Genomic DNA, 25,465 nt, shown 5'->3' on the forward strand with positions numbered 1-25,465 from the left:
GGATACCCATCAATTGGAGAATGGTTGGGTAAATTATGGTATATGAATGTTATGGAATATTATTGTTCTGTAAGAAATGACCAACAGGAGGAATACAGAGAGGCTTGGAGAGACTTACATCAACTCATGCTGAGTGAAATGAGCAGAACTAGGAGATCATTATACACTTCGACAACAATATTAGATGAGGATGTATTCTGATAGAAGTAGATATCTTCAACATAGAGAAGAGCTAATCCAATTCCAATTGATCAATAATGGACAGAATCAGCTACACCCAGAAAAGGAACACTGGGAAATGAGTTTAAACTGTGAGCAATTTTTTTCTTTTTCTCCCAAGGTTATTTTTACCTTCCAAATTCAATTCTTTCTTTGCAACAACAGCAACAACAAAATTTAGTTCTGCACATATATATCGTACCTAGGATATACTGTAAGATATTTAATATGTATGGGAATGCCTGCCATCTAGGGGAGGGGGTGGAGGGAAGGAGGGGAAAAACTCAGAACAGAAGGGAGTACAAGGGATAATGTTGTAAAAAAATTACTTATCCATATGTACTGTCAAAAAATGTTATAATTATAAAATTAATAAAAAATTAATAAGCATGCTATCTGTTTTTATGCAATCCACTGATAAAAATATTAGGTCACACAATGAACAACACAGTTTCCAGGCACCTTTACTGTAGACCACTTAAGTCAGTTATCATTCTCTTTATATTTTGGCCCTTTAATCTTCTAATTTTATTTTTGTCTAGCCCACTGCCCTTTTTCATCTTTCCCACCAAAATAGCAGGGGAGACTTTTTCAAATGTTTGGTCAAGACATAGGTACACCACAATCCCTTTATCTACTCATCTGTTAGACCTTTTCAAAAAGGAAATAGGGTTAGATCCAGATGACTTTTTCTAGATGACATTATGTTGACCTTTGTGATGACTATGTTGTTTCTAGATGTTTTCCAATCATTCCTTTAATAATATTTTCTAGATTTTTTTTCCAGGAAACAAACCAAATGCACTGATCTGCAGTTAGTCAAATTCATTTCTTTTGCTTCAATAAAAATGGGAAGAATATTGTTCCTCTTTTATTCCTGGATTGTTCAGAGGTCACTAACAATGACTCAGGGATGTCACTGCTAGGTTGTTCTTTATCAAAAATGTAGCTCAATTGGGTCAAATCATTTGATCTCATTAGGAGAAGTTAGGTGCTCTTTCAAATCTCTCTTTTATATTTTTTTTATCTTGTGTATCTACTTCTGTCATCTTTCCATCTTTGTTCTATCTTTTCCATTCTGAGATTCCTTCCCCTGGCAAGAAAAGATGTTTTTTTTTTTTTTTTTGCATATTGCTGATTGGTCATTTTTAGATGTGTCTGAGTTTCATGACACCATTTGAGATTTTCTTGGAAGAGATACTTGGAAGAGATTTGCCATTCTCTTCTCAGCTCATTTTACAAATGAGGAAACAAAGAAAAACAGGGCTAAGTGACATTCACAACTTTAAACTGGGTGTTACGTCCTCTATGAATCAAAATTGGTCTCTTTAAATAGATCCTCCTATATCTAGTCATAGAAATGGGTTTCATTTTTGAGATCTCTCACTTCTTCTTGGACTGTCTTCCCTAGTAGAATTTTAGTTCAATTTAGTCTACTTATCCTTTCTCTGAATCATTTATAATCTGACCTACTCAAACCTAGGATAAATATCAGACTACCCTGGCTTTTTTTCTCCTTTTTCACAAATTCTAAAATGGAGTGATCATATCATTTCCCTGTCCAAATTCTTCATCATTTCCACTGAATGATATGGGAATAGTGCCTATTATACCAGGCACCTGCCAAACACTTTGCAAATATTAAATTATTTGATCTCATTTGATCCTCACAACAGCTTTTTGAGGTAGGTCCTATTGTTATTCATTATCCATTATTGTTAACTTCTGTTAAGTGACTCTTCTACAAAGCTAGTAAATATCTAAGGTCAAATTTAAATTCAGCATTTCTTGATTCGAAGTCTAATATGATATCTAGCTGCCTTGGTCACTCTCTGTGGCTCTCCTTAGTGGGGGGAAATCAAATCCAAAATAAAATTCTTCTATCTTTGTGTACAAAGACAGTATGATAGAGCAGACACATCATTAGAAGGAAACCAGCAAGACTTGGACTAGAATTCTGCCTTAAACAACTATATGATCCTAGAAAAGATTTCCTTAACCAAACCTCAGTTTCCTCAACTACAAAATAGATTGCTAAATCATAGGATTACTGTGAGGATAAAATGAGATTACAATTCTAAAACTCTGTAGAAAACCTTAAAGAGTATATAAATGAAAGCTATCACCATTCTTACTAATGCCATTTTCCTAATAAGAAAGTTTCCTTTATTGCTACAGAAGTAATCTTGTTCACACACACACAAAAAAAAAAAATAGGGGGATTAAAATATATTTGTGATTATTTGTAATTCCATTTGGGGGCACTTCCAAACCATATTCTTAAACTGATCAATAAGGAACATGATGTTTTAGTGCTGTATTATGTGCTTGAGTTCTTTTAGCAACTAAAGAAAACATAAAGAAACATATGAAAAAAGATGAATTTCAAACCATTTCAAAATCCAGACTGATTATACATATTTAGTTGAAGGATATCCACCATCTGTGTCACAGCCCTCCCACAAAACTATGAAATACATGGAATTAGTAAAAATAAGAGACTATTCTATTTCTGCAATGGTTAAAAAATATTTCATCTATGGAAAAATTCCTAGTATACTTTTGTGAAGCAGTTGTCATGCCGGCTCACTGCTGCAATAAAAGAAACATGAAAACATGGCCATCCTGTGCCCTAGAGTTTAAGTTAGAGACTAATTTCAGCATCTGCACAAACAACAAACAATAGTTGTAGTTAACCTAAGGCAACAATAAAAACAGAGATGGAACTCTAAATTCATTTCACTGAAGCAAGACTGATTGAGTAGAGACCTGGAAGGTGGCTTAAGCCTCAAGAAATATGGTGAGTTTGGCTTATTTTGGGGACCTTCTGAAGTATTAAAACTATAACACTCACTCATAAAGTCTATTTTATGAACTTTTTGGAGGGGGGCTATTTCCTATTTAGTGTTTGTTCTCAAAGAGATAAAAAGGAAAAACTGAAAAATGGACAAGAAGATTTTAATGAGGGGAGAAGGAAAGGGAAAAGTAAAATGTGGCTACAGGAAAGGTGACCTAGTAAATGTGAATCAGCTCCAAATATGAATGAAGCTAAATAATTCTAACAACAACAAAAAAAACACATTGAACCAAAATAGGTCTAGTCAATTAAGAGTTAGAAAAATGGAAATCTAATTTGGAAGATCATCTCACTAGATTTTCATTAGGATAAGAACAAACATGCTTCAAAAATGTTTATCTGTTACACAGAAATCAACACTGAGGTGAGCAAATGTACCACAATATTATGAAGTAACAACCAAAAGATGATTCAAAGGCAGCTAAAGAAAATATGGTGCTTTAATGAGTAGCTGGTCAATACAATAGGATAAATGTTTACATCTAATGTTTACTGGGGGCCAGACAGGTAGGGCTGCTAGTAGATAGATCTCTGGACTTGAACTTAGGAAGACTCCTTCCCTGAGTTCAGTCTTAGCTCAGACACTTACTGGCTGTATAATTTTGTTAACCTCACCTTAATTGTAAAATGGGCTGAAAAAGGAAATGGCAAATTGCTCTAATATTTTTGCCAAGATAGACATAAGTGAAATGATTGAATAAGATAAACAAAATGGGGACCAGAAGTCACCATCAAGCAAGAAATTTAATAATAGGACATAATATTTACACAGAGTTTTAAAGTTTATAAAATGCTACATATATGTATATATCATGCATATTTGATTATATAACATTATACATGCATATCATGCTCATTAAATATAAATGTTTTGTCATGTTATACTCTTCATAAGTTCTTTTGGGATTTTCTCGACAAAGGTAATTGGATGGTATGCCATTTTCTTCTCCAGCTCATTTGACAGATGAGTAAATGAAGCAAACAGGGTTAAGTATCTTGCCCAGGGTCACAGAGATAGGAAGTGTCTGAGGTTAGATTTGAAGCCAGGTTCTTCTGACTCCAGGTCTGGCACTCTACCCATTACACCATCTAGCTGCCCAAATATAAACATACATATATGTTTTCTTTGATTCTTACAACTCTATGAAGTATTTATTAGATGAGAAAAGTAAGTGTATAAAAAATGAAATGCTTTACCTAGGGTCACTCCAGCTAGTGTGTGTAAGGCAGGTTTTGATTTCAGGTATTCCCGACTCCAAATAAACATTTTATACCACTGTGCTGCCTCTAAGAGATGTGAAGTGGGCTTAAAGCATATTTAGAAATTCAACAGGTGAAGACCTGTCCTTAGCAAAAGAGAAAATATCCCAGACATAAGGAAAAGAAGAGGGATAGGAGGGGGAGAAGAGAAGAAATAAGCATTTATATAGTGCCTACTATGTGTTCTAATTGTGTACTAATTGTCTTTTACAGTTATCTCATCTGATCCTCACAAAAACCCTGAGTAGTGGTGTTATGTGGAGGAGGAAGGAAGGGACAAAACAAGAGATAATAGAATACCTTTGGAGGAAAAAAATAGTTGTGTCATGTGAGAGCACAGAATTCATGGTGGTGTGGGGTTACTATGAAATAAGATTGGAAATTGTAGAAAGCCTTAAAGAACTTAGCAAAGTGCCTGACATATACAAAAGTGGAAAAAAGAAATTTACTTGATAACTTTGATATATATCTAAAAGGAATAATAAGCTGTACATAGTAGATTTGCAGTTTCATATGCAATCATCTTTTATTATTACACTATCATGGAAATGCTTACCTTACTCCATAAGTTAAAAATAAAATATTTTTAATGTGTTTAAAAAAAGAAATGTTTAATGATTGGTTAAACAAACAAAAAAAAATATATTTTGTTTGACATACAATAGTCATCCACCGAATATTTTGTCATCAGGTTTGTTTATAATGGTGCTCTCTGATTAATCAATCCACAGGAGGATGAGGCAAAGCAGAGCAAGAAAGATCTAGAGACAATCTATTGGAATAGTGGGTTATAATGATGACAAAGGTGGTAATAGGGAGTAAGCATAGAGAGGAAGAGAAAGTTGCTAGAGAAATTTCAGAGGTAGCATCTCTGATATGATATGATAACTGACTGGATATAGAAAGTGAAAAAGAAAGACAAATCAAAAACAACTCTAAGGTTACAAACATGGTAAAAGATAGTGTTCGAAGCAGAAATGGTGAAGACAGAAGGAACAAATTTTATAAGATGGAAGATATTTAATTACGTTTTTGACTTACTGGGTTTGAAGTGGATTTTTAGGTGGGAGGAGGTACCATGCTATCATTTGGAAGTAGGTGTTGAGAGGTAAAGATGGAGGGGAAGATTTGGGGATCTTTTGTACAGAAGTTGTATTTGCATTCATAGGAAGAAATAAAAATGTCAGTGGGACAGGGTATGGAACAAGGCAAACCAAGGACAGTTGTCTGGATTATAGCTCACATTTAAAAACCAGGAGAACCAATTAGAAAGATGAAGAAGGAATGCTTAAGGAGGTAGAAAATGAAGCGAAAGACTGTATCCTCTCTAAAACTAAGAAAGTAAAGCATATTCAGTAGGAAGGAATACTCCACAGTGTCAAAAGTCTGCAGAGGAATTAGGAAAGAAGAAAACACTCTAGAGACAAAACATACATGAGGAAGAGACAGTTGTAAGAATTGCTGCCATAGATCTGTGCTGCTTTTATCTTAAATGAGGGAGAAAGCAAAAAAAAAAAAAAAAGGACATATTTTTATAGTGTATAACCCCAAAGAATCATTTTCATATTTTCTAACATATGGCTATAGTTTTGTAAATCTCCTTTAATACACATCAAAGAAGTTCCAAAGTTGTTGAGAAAGACAAAGAATGCCCCACGAAACAATTAAGATGAAACTAATGAAATGCAACTGAAAAATCACTAGACTGGAGCAGGCATGAAGATGCTGTTAGTTTTAAAATAAGCATTAAATGATTGTGAAAGATCCCAATTGGGTAAACTCCAAACCTCATTACTAAGGTAATAATACTGCAGTTGGGAACAAGTCTATCACTTTGTCCATAATGGGAGCTTCCTTAACTCAGAAGGACCACTAGGTTTATGCATTTCATTCAATGACTCTCATGTTTTATCTATCAATGTGCCACCTTGTAAATATAGTGTGACTGAAAGGATTAAAATTACATCTCATTAACATACCCTTTCTAAAAGACTTGTTTTCAAATTCTTCAGTGAAAATCCATTTTAGCATCTGGCTAAATGAAATTCCCTTGGGGGGGGAAGGGGAGCTTTTAAAATATCTATTCTTTTCCCTACTAACTCTATCTTACTTTTACACTATCTCTATTCACTTTTCATTTTATTTACTTCCATAATTTATATTAGGTTATCCAGCCTTGTCCTCTGCCCTTTATCCCTCTTATTCTGATGCCAGTTTTGACCTGGAATGCTCTGTATGAAGATTAGTAGTCGACCAGAGATCCCAAATTATACTAGATAGCATTTTAAGACTCCCAAACTATTAAGAAAAATTCCCTGAATCAGGTAAGATAAATATCATTTTTTTTTTATGGATGAGGAAATGGAGTTTCAAAAAGGTTAATAAAGATAAGTGAAAACCAGTACCCAAACTTAGTCAGTAAGCATCTATTAAGCACTTACTATGTGCCAGATACTAAATTCTGGGGATACAAAGAAAAACATAAGTCAATCCCTCCCTTCAAAGAGGTCATATCCTAATGGAACTCTAGTGCCCTTTTAATTATACTACAATTTGTTTGAATAGAGCTAGATGACAAACTCTTAAATCCCAGCATTAAATCTCTTATTTTCTGCAATTGATTTATTCTTTTTTTAAGGTTTAAACTATGCTTATTATTTTTTCCCTTAGTTTTGCTTCTCTAGGGTGTCATTTCAGCAGTACAAAGTAGGATAAACTTTACACATTGTGACCATAAGGACATAAGAGTAACATTAGGGGAATATGGACCAAAGTCTCCTTACAAACTTAGAGTCTTGGAAGCATAATTCTCTGACTAATATAACTACGGTCTCCTTCACAACCCTAAGTTCCTGTACCCAAAGAAAATAATAACTTTGACCTGTGCATATTTTTATAGTGACTAAAACATTATTTTTGACAGAGGCTGAGCTTTCAGCAGGATGAAAGGGACTAAGAAAATATGTTTAGACTCTTTAAGTATTCCATCTGACTTGATTTTTCAGCATGGACAGACTAAAGCTAAAAGAGTCAGCTAGCTCATGATAAGCTTTTCACTTTCCTTGGCAGTATATCCACCTCTGACAAAATCCTGCAGTTTTCTCTCTAGAATTTCTAAACTGACATGGTCCAGGCTTTTTCATAGAACTATGTAACAAGCAAATAGGATGAAATAACTTCCTACTACACCATTATTAAGTATAATGTGTATCTTGGGAATATATTAAATGAAAAGTATTGCCTACATTGCATTTGTTACAGATTTTAAATTCACATGTGCATGTGATCCATCAGAATAAGCTATCCCAATGCTTAAAGTCTCTTAGGGGATCTCATAAACTCCAACTCTGGCACTAGATACTCTTGGTGGAAATGTTTAGTGTAGCAGCTGTATGTCCTGAAAATAGCACTGGACATGGGACACAAAATATGTGACTGATTATAATTATATACAATTCTATCACAACCAAGCTCTGTGGCCTTGCACTGGTCACTTAATTTGACCTCTGTTAGCTGGTGTTAACAGATGCTGTTCATACTGTGAGGTAATAGTCAGGTGGATGCATTTGATATTAGAAATGTTAACTCCTTGCTAGTAGAGATAATTTCATTCTTTGTATTTGTATCCTAAACTCTCAGCACAGAACTGGACACATTGTAGACACTTTAAAAATCTTGTTGGGTCATTGATTGATATTCTCTATGTTTCAATAATTTTGTCCCTGTGTTTTCCATAAAAACTGGGGACTATAAAGAAGTCATTGGAATGGTGGGGTGGAAGGGAAGGTCCTAAAAGATTATTTAGAACATCAAGATCCAAGGGGAAAAAAACAAAGAAGGATCAAGAAAGTAGAAAGTTCGTTGCTTCTGAAGTTAGAAGACCTGAGTGGGAATCATAAGATTTGGCAACAATTATGACCTGAGTAATATAACTAAAGCCATAACCTTCCTCAAACTCAGTTTTCTCTTCTGGAAGATAAATGGATTGAATTAGATGTCCTCTGAGATGTTTAGATCTTATTAATTAATTTCAGAACACATTTGTATTACTAGTTCTATGTATAAATTTGAAACTAGTGAGATTAGGAACTATTGAAAGGATCACCACTGCCACAGAGTTTGAACAGGAAGAAAAGCTCAATCAAAGAAATATGTGATGCATTAGTAGCAATGTGAGCAGTTAGGACCTTTCCTTGGCCCACAGGGGATTTGGATAACTTAAATTGTAGGCAGTCAAGATTCTGTCCAATCAGTAAACATTTATTAAGCACCAACCAAGAGCCAGGAATTATACTCACTGCCAAAGATATAAAAAGTGGCAAAAGACAGTCCTCAAGGAGACTGTAATTTTTCTAGGTCAACTTAGAACTTGTGATCCTAGATCATAAGACCTTCACAGAAGAGGAAGCTCAAATGTCAGAGGTAGTCTAAGAAGCTGACCTCTTTGCAAGGCCAATATTAGACTTGCAGATGTTGAAAATAATTTATTTCAAAACAACTAGGGCAAAGATAAGCAAATATTTAAGGTTAAGGCCTGAGATTCTTCAATAAAATGACTGAGGCAGTTGTGACAAGGCTGGAGCCCAAAAAGAGAAATCCCAAAGAGGACATAGAAAGACTCATTTTTATTCAGGGAGCAAAGTCCCAAAGCCAAGGGGAGAAATTAAAGAAGTATTCTTTTGGGGAAACTATAAGAAAGGAGTATATCTGGCATGTACAAAAACTTTTAATACTCCTAGCTAAGGATTGGCTAAGGAGACTTGAAATAATCTTGAATTTATTTTCTATATATTTTGTGATAGTTATTTGTGAAATACTTTTATGCATACCTGTTGTCTCCTCCTAGAAAACATAAGCTCTTTAAGGGCAAGGATTTTTTTTTTTATCCTTAGGACCTGATACCATAGGTGGAATACAAAAGATACGTAATAAATCATTGTTTTATAGTTGTTTTGAATTCTTATTTCCAACTCTTTAGTGCATTTGTTTTTTTTTTTTCTTTTGGGGACAGATGATGGAGTAGTTTTCCATTTCCTTCTCCAATTCATTTTGCAAATGAAGAAACTAAGGCAAATTGTGGTAAGTGGCTTGCCTAACATCACATAGCTAGTGAGTATCTGAGACAGATTTGAACTCATAAAAATGAGTCCTTCTCACTCTATCCACAGTGCCACCTAGCTGCCCTATTTAATAAATTCTTGACTGATTAATTGACAGGACTGAATTTTGTCAAGCCAAACCACTGGTCTGAAAACAGAACTTTGTGTAGCTCAGGCAAATGAAGAACTCTTTAAGAGAAATATAGAAATAACAGAAAAATATAGAAACTAGCCAAAAGGAGAACTCAGGAGAATGAAAATTGACTTTAAAAAATCAATGCCAACTTTCTCACTCCCATTCCTCAGTTTATTATGGTAATTTCCCTAAATTTGTTGCTTAGTAACAACAAAATTAATAATTAAAACACCTAAAAGTAGCATACAGCTTTAAAGCAATCCATTATGGAATAGGTCTATATTGACTGAGCATGAATAGGGTCCAAATCCAGAGACAAATAGTAGCCCCAAACAATGGACATGGCCTTTCTTCCAGCCATGAAAAGAACCTTCGGTCAAAAGGAAGAAAATCCAACTATAGTCTGCGTGTCGAATCTCAGAGACTCAGTTTCCCCATCTCCAAAAAGAGGGATGAAGATAGAGCAGCTAGCTGACACCATAGTACATAAAGCACTAGTCCTGGACAGGAACACACGTTAATGAGTTCAAATCTAGCCTTAAATACTAAATAAGTGTGTGATCTTGGGCAAGCCACTCAATCCTGTTTATATCAGTTTCCTTGTCCATAAAATGAGCTGGAGAAGGACACAGCAAATCTCTCCAGTTAATGTTTGCCAAGAACACCCAAAATGGGTTGAAACAACAGAACAACAAAATGAAAACAATGATGATGATGATGATGACAATAATATAAAACACTTATTTGGCACTTTGCAAATCAAAAATTATCTCATTTGAAAACATGGATCCTGTCTTCAGTATAGACTTCTTACAAGACTCAAAGATCACATATGTAAAAGAATACTGCCAGCATAATATAATGAATAGAATTCTGGACTGGAAATAAGGAAGGCATGAACTCAAATCTCTCCTCAGATTCTTACTAGTTATCAGATCCTTCTGCAAGTCATATAACTGCTTTTTTTCATCTGGAAAGTAATGGGACTCAGTGGTCTCTAAGGTTCCTTTCTGATATAATTCTATGATCTTATTTCTATTTGCAAATTGTAAAATGTCATGCAATGTTATAAAAAGGAATCCCATATAAAGATATATATATATGAATATAATCACATATGATCTATGATTAGATATAATGTATGTTATAACATATGTAATATTATGTGGTAAGATATAATGCTGATTACAGAGCATACTTGCACACTGGAATTTTCTTAATACCATATAGATGACAAGCTGAATTATAAAGAGGTTTGCACGTTTTAAATACAAGGTAAGCATGGAGCTAGGAACCAGTATGTTGTAGTAGAAAGAGAAATATTTCTGGGATGAAAGGAACCAGATTTTAAAATGACCTCTGGCCTGTACAACATCAACGAAGTTGAACAAGTCACTTTCTTGAGTTTCAGGCTCTTCATTTTGGGGAGGAGAGGGAACAACGAACTGGATCAGGACTTCTTAAATTTTTTCCACTTTTAACCCTTTTTCACTCAAAAAAAGTTTACGTGATCCTGGGTATATAGGTACATAAAATAGAAATGCAAATAAATTATTTATTGATAATAAATCATAATTTTGTGACTCCCTTATCCAGTTACAAGACCCCCCCCCATATATGATCATATAGAGACCCGGGAAGAACTGAAAGGGATTGAAGTTAGACCCAGAATGAATAAATCAAGTTAATTCAATAAGCATTTGCAACAAAAGGCAGGAAGATTCCCCGCTCTCAAAGTATTCACAATCTTATGGAGTAGCCAATATGTAGAGCTTTGAAGGAAGCCAAGCAAGACCAGTCACTCGGATTAATTTGAAGTCTTTGAAGTCAGAGACTAGGAAAGGCCTTAGGTGATGGCACTGGGTAATGTAGTAACAATGATCAGCCTCAGGGACAGAGACCCTAGGCAAAAATGAACCAAGAGGCCAAGGAAAGATTCTAGCTTGTGGCACAGAAACCAGATAAGAATCCCAAGCAATATCAAAAGAGGTGCTTCCTAGTGAGCCAATTTGTCACCTAATACGTTTATATATCTCTTATGAGCCAAAAACAAATCAGTCAAGCCAATGATGCTGTGGCTTATAAATTAGTGGGAACATCTGGTTCCATACCTTACCTAAAACTGGTAAGCCTATTTCCAAAACTAGATTTAATATATGCAAATATGTTTAACTATCTACTTTCTTATCTTATATGGTTGAGTTTATATGTCTGTGCCTAAAAATTGTGTTTATATCTGGTCTAAAAAACAGCTTTTGAGAGTCATTTTATATCTTTAAAAACCAATATCAGTTTTCATGTTATGTCTGAAAACCAGGAATATGAAGTCAGTTGTAATATATGATCTTGTAATATATGATAATATAGCTTAGAGACTTCTCTAGACATTTCAAAATGGAAGAATAACAGCCAATATTCTTAATTGACCCACCCACATAGGAAACATATTTCTCAGTATTTGACTGTTTTCAAGTTTTAAGATCAAAACTGTTCTTCATATATGCATGTGGATGGCTTGGAATAAATCTGGAAAAATTAATGAAAGACACATGTGCTCCACTGAGCAAACTAGCTCTTTCCATTAATATTGTGTTCTTTTTCCAACTTCATATTTAGAATATTAAGCTTATGATACTTCCTGCTATTATCCTCCACAGAGCCTTTGGATTCCATCAATATGATTTGGGGCTTTCTTCCCTGGTGGGGTATACAATGCTAATTGGGAGCCTTTAATAGTTTAGGTCATACTTGTTGGATAATTAAATAGAAACCTGGTGTGATTCCATTAATAGAATTTCATTAAGAAAAAATTCCATTTCCATTTCAATTTTTCATTACTAAGAAAATCTGGTCATATATATATATGTGTGTGTGTGTGTGTGTGTGTGTGTGTGTGTGTGTGTATATATATATATATATATATATATATATATATATATATATATAAATTCTTAGGTTAAGAATTTTTCATTAGCTTTTATTTTATAAAAAAATGACAATTGAGATACTCGCTGTATATCCTGCCATTTGCAATATTATAGAAATCAGTCTATGAAAGTCAGGTAAAGAAATTGATTCACACTACCTGGTAAACAATTAAGCAATGCCTCTGCCTGAAAGGAATAGCAAAGTGTAAAGGGCTAGAACTGAGCAATGCACTTGGATGATGAAGCACGTGAGACTAATTGCCAATTGGACGGTTCCCTATTAACTTGTTTAAGGTTGACCCTCCCCAGCTGTTCTGTGCTGACTTGATTGGTGAGACAAAGAGAGGGAAGTGACTTGTGTGGGAGGAGCAAGAGAAACTTGGGTGGTGGAACTCACGCTCACTTGCACTCGTGACCGGGCGTTGGAGGCGAAGGTAAAGATCTAGAATAAAGACGTTTAGTGATCCTGACTCTTGCTGATTTCTGGAAAGATAGAGTTCCAGCATTTGGCGCCCAACGTGGGGCCCTTTAAATGGGAGGACACAGTGCATCGGGAGATTGAGGCCCGGAAATAATTTCTGTGGATATTAGGACTGCCCTTGGGCGGGATCCTGGCCATATTGAGATAGTTTTGTAATGGGTGACTCTCTCGCTGATTGGCTGTGTGTGTGACCTCACAGGCCCTATGTAAGCCCACTGCAGGCAGCAACCGCCCTCTTTAACCTCGTGCTGTTCACCCTGGCTCCTAGCCTGGGTGGCCAAGCCAAGATGGGTAGCCGAAAGAGGTAAGGATTTTGGTAGTGAACACGTGGGTCTTCTGACCAGGTGTTCACTCGGGAACCAACAAGTCAGGGCATCAGTCAGGGCATTATGTGAGGAGGTATAATAAAGGCTTTTAAGATTACACGTGGTTGTTCTTGAGTGCGCTACCGGTTATTAAGCTATAGATTCAAGAGATTGTGGCCAGAGACCTTAGAAGGCCTCAGAGGAGGCGAGCTGGGTAGAGCTCACACTGCAAAGGACAGTGGTCAAAGGTACTCTGGTGGGTCTAGGACAGACTAGTAATTGTAACTGCCAGGAGAGCACGTTACAGCAAAGTACTTCAAAAGGGCAGGGAGTATGAAGATGGGATGTCTCCTAGCTTGTTTCCCACTGCCTTCCAAGGTGCCCACCACATTAGGCTCTTAAAAATTTTGATTACTTTACAATCATATTTTCTGTAGCTACTATAAATAGCTGATATTTATAGAACACTTGAAAGGATTGCAAAGCACTTTTATGCATTTGATCCATATAAGAAATCTAGGACAGCCTCTATACTACAGGTTTTGTTATCTCCCCTATGCTAAACTGATTCACAATGTTTCTAGTCATTCCTGGGAAATCTTGATAATACTAGAGAACATTTAACATTATTCTTGAGATCAAAGCTTCTTAAACTATGAGTCATGACTCCATATGGGGTCACATAAAAATGTAAGAGTCACAAAATTATGGTTTATTATCAGTAAACGCTTCACATACTTATAAATCCCAAGTCATATAAATAATTATCAGGCAAAAAGGGATTAGAAATGGAAAAAAAAAGTTTAAGAAGCTTTGCTTTAGATACAATGGGTAGTATATTTTGAGGTGAAAAATTGAAGAGAACAAAGAGATTGTGTTTGTGGCTCCCTATCACTTCCAGGCTCAAATATAAAACTATCTGTTTGATATCCAGAGCCTTTCCCTGACCACCATTCCAGTCTTAAACCTTATACTCTTCCCCACTCCATGTACAAGTGATCCAGTGGTCTCTTTTCTGTTCCTGGAATGAGACAGTCATCTGTAGAGACCATGCATGTTCACTGGCTTATTCACAATTCCTAGAAAGTCCTTCTTCCTCAACTTTGCTTTCTGGATTTCTTTAAGTTCCATTAAAACTCTACCTTCTGTTTACTCCCAATTTATCCTGTTTGTATCTTATTTATATTTACATGATGTCTCGCTCATTAGACTGTAAACTCTTTTAGAGAAGGGACAATCTTGCCTTTCTTTGTCTCCCAATTGCTTAGGACAGTATTGAAGAATAATTTGAATTATCACAGGAAATAGGATTTGCTTTGGGCCAGCTAAAGAAGAGGAGAGGTTATGCCTTTTTTTCCCCAAAATTTAAAGAATCACAATACTGAAAATAGGAAAATATCAAATTTGTAGAGTTACTGTTTCTAATTAATAACATTGATATCACTTTTCATTATCTTATTCTGCCCTATTCCACCACCTTTTACACTGACAAACAGAAGCAAATAAAAGAACTGAATGTAAATGTAAAATTGCTTTTAACAAAAGATTGTATAAACACTGTCTTAGATTTCAAATAAGAGCAGAACGCAAATGCCTCATATAAGCAAGTTGACATACACACACAAAACAGAAAAAGGAGATCAAAGAAAGTCTTACAGGGAAGAAGCCATTAGGTAGATTTCTAACAAAGAAATAGCATGTCAGATTAAAATTTTTTTCAGTTTTTAAGTTAATTTATTTTTTACTTCTTCAGATTTGTCATGAAATTATTTCACATGATACATTTCAAATTAATTTTGAGATCATAATTTGTAATCCAACAGTTACGATGATTTTTTCCATTCAAGTACACAAGATCATGTTCAAAAAATTTAATTATTAGAAGGATTTAATTTTCCTTTTAGTTCTGACATCACTAGAGTTTATTGACCATTAATCAACATCCCATTATAAATTTTCAAGATAGAAAGGGATAGCCATACTATTTCAGTATTGATGACTGGTGGCAAATTTTGCTGATGGAAATTACATAAATGTATAATGGGCTTAAGTGTTTTGAAAATAAAAATCTAAATGTTGACATCATTTTCTTCCAGTAGAAATGGTATTTGGTTCAATCAACAATTAACAATATCTGTAGATAAAAATATATTAAATCAATCTAATGGCAAAACTATGATCATTTAAAATAAGAAAAAAACACAATTTTTAAAAATGGAGCAAGGTTTAAATAAATCCTTCTTTAGTATATAAAAGCAATGAAACTGGGGGTGAAAATGTAAACCGTTTGGAAATCTAAAACATTAGGAGATAGAACCAATGAAAAGAAAAATTCCCATTCAACCAAATAATACTGGAAAATGAAAACATTCCACAATCAAAGCAAGATGGGAAAATATCATAAAAGACATATAACTAAAACAATGGAGAGAGCCTCTATGTGTGAATGAATGCTCATGAAAACCAAATGGGAAAGTTCAAAATGAAGTATATTTACATCAAAGACACAAAATCAAAGAATGCTGATGGCTTAACCCTTTTTGTTAAGAATCAGGATTTATTCTACTCAGTAATGAGTACAATAAACCTGAAACTCATGAAAATATTGTGCCCTTTAATTTTAAAAAAAAATGAAATAGATTGCCTTCAAGGCATAAGCATAGTCTCCATTGTGTAGGCTCAAAAACAAAAAGGGTGGTTTTAGATATCAAGAACTAGAGAAAGAAATGTAATGTTTCTATAACATGATGCCAATCTTTACGATACAAAATAATGATGCAATATTTCCACTAAATCCTGAAAAAACAGCCATCATCTACAAGAAAGAAACAAGTCTGTGCACATTCTTTACCATGTAAGAACAAAGACATCTGAAATCACAACTCCTGTCTTGCCCTTTTTTCTCTCAAAAGATATGAAAATTGCTTTAAAAATTGTCCTCAATTTTCAGAATATTCTCTTAAATAAATGTTGGATAGGTTTTCTAAGGAAAACCAAAGATATTTTTTAAAAATTGTCATTACCAGAAAGCATCTAGGCTACAAAAGTTTCAATTGAAAACTTTCTCATCAGAGCTCAGAACACACATTTCAAATTGTTCAATTTCAAAATAACCAAAAAGGGCAGAGTTTGACTTCCTCCCCTTGAATCCATCAGCACAAATGCAAGAAAATTGTTTCCATTTTTATATTCTTTTGTCGGAAAAACAAACATACTCCCAAGCAATAAAAAAGCAAAAACAAAAACAAACCCAATTATTTCATGGGAAACTATTCAAACACTATAAACTTACACTTAAAAACCAATAAATGGGACTTTTAATTTTAAAACTAAATCTGCATATTTGTTTATTTCAACTGAGCAAATTTCAATTGAGTGAATTTAGTTTACATAAAACAAATGGTCAAAATTTCCTATTTTACATACACACACTGAAAAATATGAAATCTAAATGAGAGTCCAAGCCATATGCTCTTGGTATGAAATATCTCACTAGATCTTTAGCTACTTTGTTGGTATGTTTCATGTCTAGTTACAAGAATGAAAATTAATCATCAAAGCATCACCATAATATAGCTTGATTGGTAAGTGTGATATCTATACTAAGATAATAAGACCCATCCTAAATATGGGCAGAATAGTAACTACCTAGGTAGCATAATTTGAAAGTCTTAGGAAACCACTGTCACCCCAAATGTCTCCTGCACTATTTGATCTTATTCCTTATATTCCATGGGAGAGATTCATTCTTCTGAATCTGTGTATGGAAGATTATAGTCTTCAAAAGTCTCTTATTAAAAATGAAGAAAAAAAACCTTCTCTTCACCATCTCCAAAACCAAATATAATTTCAGAAAGAGCATGGAAGAAGAGAGGAAGAAAAGGAAAGGACACAGAAGATATAATTGGAGAAAGATAAGGAGAAAGAAACCCTTTTACTTTCGACACCTTAAAAAAAACTCCAATCCCAATAACTATATTTTTAAAAATGATTACAACTTTTGCAGACCACTGATTACTTTTTAGACCTATTCTAACTTTGGGCTAATCTTCCCTCATATACTTAGAAGTATATGACATTTAAATGCTATTGTGACATGGACATTCTTATGGGAAATCAAGAATTAATTATTCATTATATTCTGGTCAGTTTTGTTGCTATTTGATGGGCCTATTTGGCACACACAAATGTTTAATATTCATGTCAACCATTTTAATGTTCTAAAACAGATGCACCTAGTAAATATTTTGAGACTAATGGCAGTGAGGAGGGCCTTCAGTCATCAGAGCTCTACCTTCATTAATACACAAGTGGAATAAAGAAAGTACATGCCAAAGAGCATGCTGGTAGAGCACACCCAAGACTTGCAGAACTTATCTTCAAGTTTCCAACTATAATAACAGACAAATATTTATACATATACACATAAACACATGTGAAGATGTGTTAAGAATAGAAGTCATGCATAGTGCCACAAAATATCAATGAATTAGTCTATTTGGGAAAGATCCGATACCTCCTTCTTCATCAGATGGTCTTGTTATCTCACTGCAGAAGGAATAGCTAGGGTTTGTCCCAGAGATTTCTGACTTGTCATCCCCTAGTCCTACACCAAGGGTACTGGTTGAATGAGATCGATATCTACTGTAGAGACTTGCCTTTTCTATTTGGGAGAAAAGAATGTCCATGTATATGGTTACACGATCAAAGAACAGAAAGAAATGGAAAAAAAATAAAAATTAACATGAAAAGACAACCTAATATTTAGGTTTCAGCCATCAAAGTCCTACTTTCTATTCTCTATAATCAGTGAATGCAAATTGAGACTGAGGGCCTGTAGAAGTAAACCACTTTAGCTTCTTTATTTTGACCAGAAAGAATTGAAGCTGAGAGAGATAACATAATTTACTTAGGGTAACTCAGGTATTAAATAGCAGATTTAGTTTTTGGAGGTAGATCTTCTAACATTAAAGCTAACACATTTCTCTGTACAATATTATCTTCCCTGGGCATGTAAAGAAAATGAATACTTTTTTATTAATTGTCTACCTTTATTTTTGGTAGGCCAAGGGAAAAAAGAATGGGCCTCTTTTAAAAAAAAACTTTCCTTTTATTAGGAAAACACTGGTAACAATCTGAATTTCTACCAATAGTTAGGGAATGGTTAAGAAAAAAACAAAACAAAACAAAACACCAAAACATTAACAAGTTCACAAAGTTAAAAGCTGTCTATCTCTATTTGTATATAATATGCATACACATATACATATGCATATAAACATGTGTATATATGTGTGTATAGCCTGAATGCCTACACAGATAAAATTGATTAGAAGAAGATTTCGATCTGTGACTGTTCACATGATCAAAGTCAATAACCAAATCTAGCAAAGAGGTTGTAAATCCTTGGTGTCGTCTAGTTTGACTCACTGTAATGTTTGGATTGACTGTCAAACCTCTACAATCTGGAAGTCTAAAATGCAAAATGACAGTTTCTAAGAAACCATTATCACTACAAACTTCCATTTCCTGTACCTTTAATTTAGAGATGACAGCATAAGTTAAAAGTCACATAAACCTTACCCATAAGCTATTCATTTTAAGCTAATCAAAGCCTAATAGTAAACTTTCATGACTAAGTGAAACTATAGTTTTCTCTTTTAAAATGCTTAAATATTGTATCCTTTTGAATGTGACCAAAAATAAATTCAATTTTAAGAGATTATTCAAGTTATAGAAAAATCTCTACAATATTTATTTGAAAATCTTATAATAGGATTTGAAAACACTGTTAGAGTGTATTCAAAATTTAAACCTAGTTTATGTCTCAAAAGCTTAGTAAAATCCAAATAACTGTATTTGTGAATCCAGAAAGCCTACTGAAATCATATTTACTAATAAAAAGCAGATGAGTGGGAACTCTACACTCTTGACAGAATCTAGGAATAATAGGACATTCCAATCTAGTTTTTAATAAAAGTGCTTTTATCAGGTTTCACTTATATCAATGATTAAAATCTATTCTCAAGAAATATATAACTATAAACAATAATTCATTTCAAAGTCATGATTTTAAAAAATGTTTTTAAAGCTCACAGCAGAATAATTGAATCTGAATGCTTATGGGGGGATGGTTATTTTTGGGACAAAACCATGCCAACATGGAAGAACTCAAAATATGAGTAATACCAGAAAGCATATGTAGACTCCTAGATTGAATATTGTCTTCCAATGGATCAATGTCGAAGATAGAGCCAGGATCAGTACGCCAAACTTTAAGGTCTTTCACCGAAAGAAAGAAATAAAAAAAAAAAAATCAAGAGAAAAATAAGAATGATTCCCTGCAAAGAAAAGCAATAAGAACTCAGATGGCTTCATGTTGTTGATTTTTCTGAGAGTTTTTCTGAGATATTTGTATTCTTGGAATGAGCTAAGAAACATTCATTTTCAGAAGTATTTGTTAAGAGAACTGTGTGATTAAATTTAAATTTCTCAGTTTATCTTAAAAGCTTTTTTTTTTTAATTGGAAGACAACTTAAGGGCTTTTTGATGTAATCATCAGTAAACCTATAAAACCTTTTATAGCATGGCCCATGTCCACACAAGGCAAGTATTTCCTAATTGTACTGTATTGTTTGAGTGCCAAGTCTTTTTCTCACCATATACTGAACTAGATGAAGTATTAAAGGTAGAATGAATTTACTAACTCATAAGAAACCACTAAGAGGTTTTTGTCTAGAAAACATATACTCTCCACTACATCAGAAGCAAATGTTTTGGGAATGCTCACTTTAATAAATGTTTCATAGAAGACAAAGATACATGCCTCTAAGTTCACATATGTATCCCTTCTCCAAAATGGTTGCAAAATTTCCTACAGATAATCTTGCCACAGGAGATAATGAGATTGAAAAAGAAAGGTTTTGCTGTTACTGTTCCACAGAAGGCAAAACAGACATGTAGCCATTGTTCAGCATACCAAAACCAATGAGGAAAACTGAGGTTTAGGGAAGTCAGAGAATATGGTCATGGTCACAAAACTAGTGTCAGAAGTAGGAAATTATCTTCTTGGAGACTCCAGAATGCTACCTTTAAGTTATCAAGGATGTGAGCTGTAGGGTAGAGAAATTCCACGTGTTCAACTGGAACCTGTTGTTTCTGTGGCTGAGAATGACTTCTTTTATTCCTGAACCAAAAGCTCCACACTTAAGGCTATTCTTTAGCTGTAGAATATGTATCTTAAATCTAAGTTGGCATTATAATTATGATCAATACTAGAACAAAGAGCTATTAATATAAGAATTTCACTGTTAAAAATTTAGTTGTAAAGGGGAAAACACCATAAGACAATCAGGTATTTGATTATTCAATTTTTTAAAAATTAAATGTAAATACAATTTAATTCAGCAAAATAGATATATTCAAGTACTCCTACAGTCACTTTTTTTTTGACCCAATAGTAAAATCCAGGAATTATTATCTCTTCAGTTGACTTTAAAATAATGCATGCCAAAACCAGAAGAACCACTTCCAGAAACTTTCCCCCTACTTACTGTATTTTTTTAACTTAATTTAAACTAGCAAAAGAGAAGTATAATGGCATGATGAATAGAGTCATACTTGGAATTAAGAAAACCCAGATTCAAGACCTACTCCTAACATATATTGATGTGCATAACCTGGGAAAATTCAACCTCCAAAAGTTCCAATGTAATACTATGGCATTATAAATTATAGACAACTTGTTGATTTCTCTAAAGTATTTAGTAATTCCAAAATTCCAAATCTAATGCCCTTTTCTTAATTTTCAACTTTCCTAATTTTTCTGCAACAATTGATACTATCACTCTCTTGTCAATACTCTCTTTTCTCTAGGTTTTTATGACATTGCTTTCTCCTGAAGAGAGAGTACTCATTGTCCACTCCTCTCCTTACACCACTCCTCAGCCTACATTGTTGGGTCTTCATCCATATTCTGCCTTCTAACCATGGGGGTCTTACAAGGTTCTGTCCAAGACCCTCTTATATTCTCCCTCTATCTTATTCACTTGGTGATCTCATCAGGTTTAATGGATTTAATTGTCATTTCCACATTCTCTCTATCCCTAATCTCCAGTCTCTCATTTCCAACTGCCTATAGGACATCTCCAATGGAATGTGCCCAGGCATCTTAAACTCAACTTGCTCAAAACTTAACTCCTCCAAACCGTAGATTCTTCCTAATTTCTCTATTACTGTAAGGAAGATCACTATCCTAAAAGTCATTCTGATTCACAACCTGAATTACCTTCAATGCTTCACTCTTTCATTCCCCATATCCAATCAGTTGTCATCTCGTCATTTTTACTTTAACATTTCATGTACTCCTACTTCCTTCCTGTGACTACATAACCTCCCTGGAGTGGAGCCTCATTACTAATTCCTAGATTGTTACAATGATCTTCCTGATTCAAATCTTTCTCCATTCCACTCCATTCTCTGCTTAGCTATCAAATTAATAATTCTTAAACACAACTTTAACCATGTATACACAAGTGTATTTTACTTCCAAAATAATATAGAAACAATAACTTTCAAATCTTCTTTCCCTGTATTCTCTTCCACTGACTCCTCACACTGGCCTTTTTGCTGTTCCTTATTGTTCTTTCACTTCCTCTATGCTCTTCTGAATTTTTTTCACCCCATGCTGGAATTCTTTCCCTCCTCATTTTTTCTTCCTGGTTTCTCTGGCTTCCTTCAGCTAAAGTTCCACCTTCCACAATAAGCTTTTTTCAGTCACCCACAATTCTATTGTCTATCCCCAATTTACCCTATCCATATCTTGTTTGCATATAGTTATTTACATGTTGTCCCATTAGACTGAGTGCTCCTTGAGAACAAGGATTAGTTTTTGTCTTTCTACCACCAGCATTTGGGACACTGCCTAGCACATAGGAAGCTCTTAAATATTTCTTGAGGTCTTGATTAAAAAGATATGAGGACATTCCAAACTCAACACTTTGTGCAAGTGAGAGGAAGAGAGAGCATATATTGCACATGTTTTTGGACTTTTTTCCAATATATCTATCACTGTGCTGATTGTTTTGTTTTGTTTTGTTTGTTTGTTTGGTTGGTTGGGTTTTTTTTGTTTGTTTTTTACTCTTTTAAAAAAAATATTTATTTGTTTGCTTGGCAAGGCAATTGGGATTAAGTGACTTATCCAGGCTTACACAGCCAGGAAATGTTAAATGTTTGAGCCTATTTTGTGCTCAAATTCTTTTGACTCCAAGGTTGGTATTCTATTCACTGTACCATCAAGCTGTCCTTTTTTAATTCTTAAAAAATATTAGTTATATATGATGACTCTCTGGGAAGGGAAGAGAGAAGGGAGAGAATACTTGGAATAGCTAAGAAATAAAAGATATAAGAAAATTTATTTTTTAAAATAAAAATAAATTCTTGCTGACTGATGACACTGCTGGAATTTTTGCATTTGTCCATAGAAGGAATCTGGAGCTATGGCATTGGGGAGGTCTACTATTTTGATTTAAAGTTTCAGTGACAAGCTAGAGCTCATAAGGTACACTTACCCCAAATCTGAACATTTTCAGATTATAATATCACTTCATCAAATGGAATTCCAGAAATAATAAATCTTATCTCTATTATAAATAATCTAGGCTGCTAATATAGCTCCTTGCCTTAGTAAAATTCACTCTTATTAGAGAAAAAAGTCTCCAAGCAGTATAAAAGACAATGTTTGATATGGACAAAATAAAACTAAAAACCCACCCAACTTGCTTTGTGCAAGCAACTTCTAAAAGAAATAGAATATTAAAAAGACTCAAGTTTACTTGGTCATTTCAATTCTGCTGCCATACATAAAGACTAGGATTCCTAAATCAGCCATTTGTAATTTATTTGTGGTCATTTTTACGTCTTGTAAGAAACTTGGTAATGTGCAAAGAGACCCAATGGCAAGTTTTCTCCTGACTTCTCCTGATCTCCTGGATCTTCACCAATTGGGCATTCCCTCTATCAATACAAATGGAACACACACACACACACACACACACACACACACACACACACACACACACACACACACTTGATTATGAGTTGCTTTAGCTAAAAAAAAAAGAAAAGACATTTTCCTGGGACTAACTCAGCAAAAAGTCTCTCCATGCTCAGTTTCATCTTCCAATAGTAGACACAAACATTTCAAAATCCATTTAACTTTGCATGTCTTGCCAAATCTTATATTCTTCTGGCAAAGTCTTCAAGGACACATTTTCACCTTTATACAATAAGGAGACAGTAAGTAGGACTTGGACAGAATCAGTTTTTCTTCTTTCATTTTTATTTCATTGTAAAACTCTCAGCAAGGATCTTTCTCTACCAATGTTAAGTCTGTACCATTTGTAGTATTTTGAGCCTTAGAGAATTGCCTAAAACATTAAGAGTTTAAGTTACTTGTTCAAAATTAGACACCTAATTTGTGTCAGAGGAGAGACTTGGACCCTGATCTTCCTGATTCCAATGCTATCTCTCTATTCCCTCATTCCATGCTGATTTTCTTTTGCTAATTTATATCACATAAAATCACAAAACAGAGTCAAGAGAAAAGCTCACAATAATTGGTCTTCTGACTTTGGCATGTTTCATTTTTAAGTCAATAGAAGTATTTCTATTTTAGTGACAAGAATCTCCTCAGATAGTAAATGATTCTCCTTAATCTTAAAAGATCAAGTGATAAAGACTGTCAGCTTTATTTACATATATCTAGAGAACAGCTCACTTACTCCTTCTATATGCAATATTAAAATTGAAATTCCAAAATGCCTTTTTAGAAATGTGTGTAATTATCACCCCTGTAAATAGCCTCTCTGAGGATGCTGCCACTGTAATGTTCCTTCTTAGCAGGAACCCTACACTGAAGATGATTAAAAGGAGCTTTGAGAGAATTCTACTCCCACTAGAGCAAGGGAAAACTCATGAAGAATATCTTTTCATGGCTTAATTAATACATTAATACATTTATAGCTCCTCAAAAAAAAAGATATTTTTAGTGTTTTTGCTAAGCAATTATCATTTGCAAAGACCAATATGGACATATCAAAAAGGCATCAAAACTACCCCTTCCCCAACAGATTTGTAAGTAGATTATAGGTTTTCTAATATTAAATATTAAAATATACTTTTTAAGAGATATTTTCCAGCTTTTACATGCAAGGAATTCTGACCAGGTGTTCACCAGGGAACCAACAAGTCAGGGCATCAGTTAGGGCATTATGTGAGTAGGTATAATAAAGGCTTTTAAGATTACACGTGATTGTTCTTGAGTGCGCTACCGGTTACTAAGCTATAGATTCAAGAGATTGTGGCCAGAGACCTTAGAAGGCCTCAGAGGAGGCGAGCCGGGTAGAGCTCACACTGCAAAGGACAGTGGTCAAAGGTACTCTGGTGGGTCTAGGACAGACTAGTAATTGTAACTGCCAGGAGAGCACGTTACAAAGTTTCACCTAGCCTGAAAAAATACAGTCTCAATAGCTATGATACTTTAAATAGAATCCATTTGGAATAGATTACCATGTAAAATGCATCTCAAGCCTTAAGGAGACAAATTCTCAGTTTAGGACCTCCCTTTCACCATGAGTCAGTCCTTCCACAGAGATCAGCTTACCTACAATGATTCCAGGCCGCCGATCCATTTCCACAATCTGTGGGTGTATACCTTTGTAAGCAGCATCACTGACAACCTGGGTATTCTTCCTCACCCTCTCTGTCACTGGATCATCTACAACTGGAGTAAAACCTCTGCCCTTCGTCTTCTCAAAGTCTTCATGATATTTTACCTAAAAAGGGGGAAGAAAAACAGACTGTGCTGCAATTTATTCCATAGAATGATGAGTAAGGCAAAAATGTTATTCTATGGATGCCTGCCTATATATGGTGATCACCAATGATTACACAGATAAAAACTAATCTTTTTAAATGAATAAATCAATATTATTTTTTCTCCCTATAGTTTGTCATACACTCTTCTGCTAACTTCATAATTTGAGTGATGATACTGATTTTTAAGTGTCTTAATTACTAAGATAATTATTACTAGGGCTCACAGAGAAGAGCTTTAAAATTACATTTAAACCTATATATATTAATTCCCCCCCCCCCCGAGGCTGGGGTTAAGTGACTTGCC

At 34.3% G+C, this 25,465-nt stretch overlaps 1 protein-coding gene across 5 annotated transcripts in view; it reads right to left on the bottom strand.

The window, feature by feature from the left end:
* The window catches only part of NEBL (nebulette), a 464,176-nt gene that overhangs the window by 20,441 nt on the left and 418,270 nt on the right, over positions 1-25,465 (bottom strand). For 2 of the 5 annotated variants that reach the window (XM_074266879.1, XM_074266877.1), the window contains 3 exons: positions 24,947-25,118; positions 19,474-19,566; positions 17,801-17,947 (listed from right to left, as the gene is read on the bottom strand). In XM_074266879.1, the coding sequence (XP_074122980.1) occupies positions 17,801-17,947; positions 19,474-19,566; positions 24,947-25,118 (412 nt within the window). The remainder of the gene's footprint in view (positions 1-17,800; positions 17,948-19,473; positions 19,567-24,946; positions 25,119-25,465) is intronic. The other 3 variants (XM_074266881.1, XM_074266880.1, XM_074266882.1) reach the window with 2 other exon arrangements.

This window comes from Sminthopsis crassicaudata, chromosome 5 (assembly GCF_048593235.1).
Source record: "Sminthopsis crassicaudata isolate SCR6 chromosome 5, ASM4859323v1, whole genome shotgun sequence".
Classification (NCBI taxonomy): Eukaryota; Metazoa; Chordata; class Mammalia; order Dasyuromorphia; family Dasyuridae; genus Sminthopsis; species Sminthopsis crassicaudata.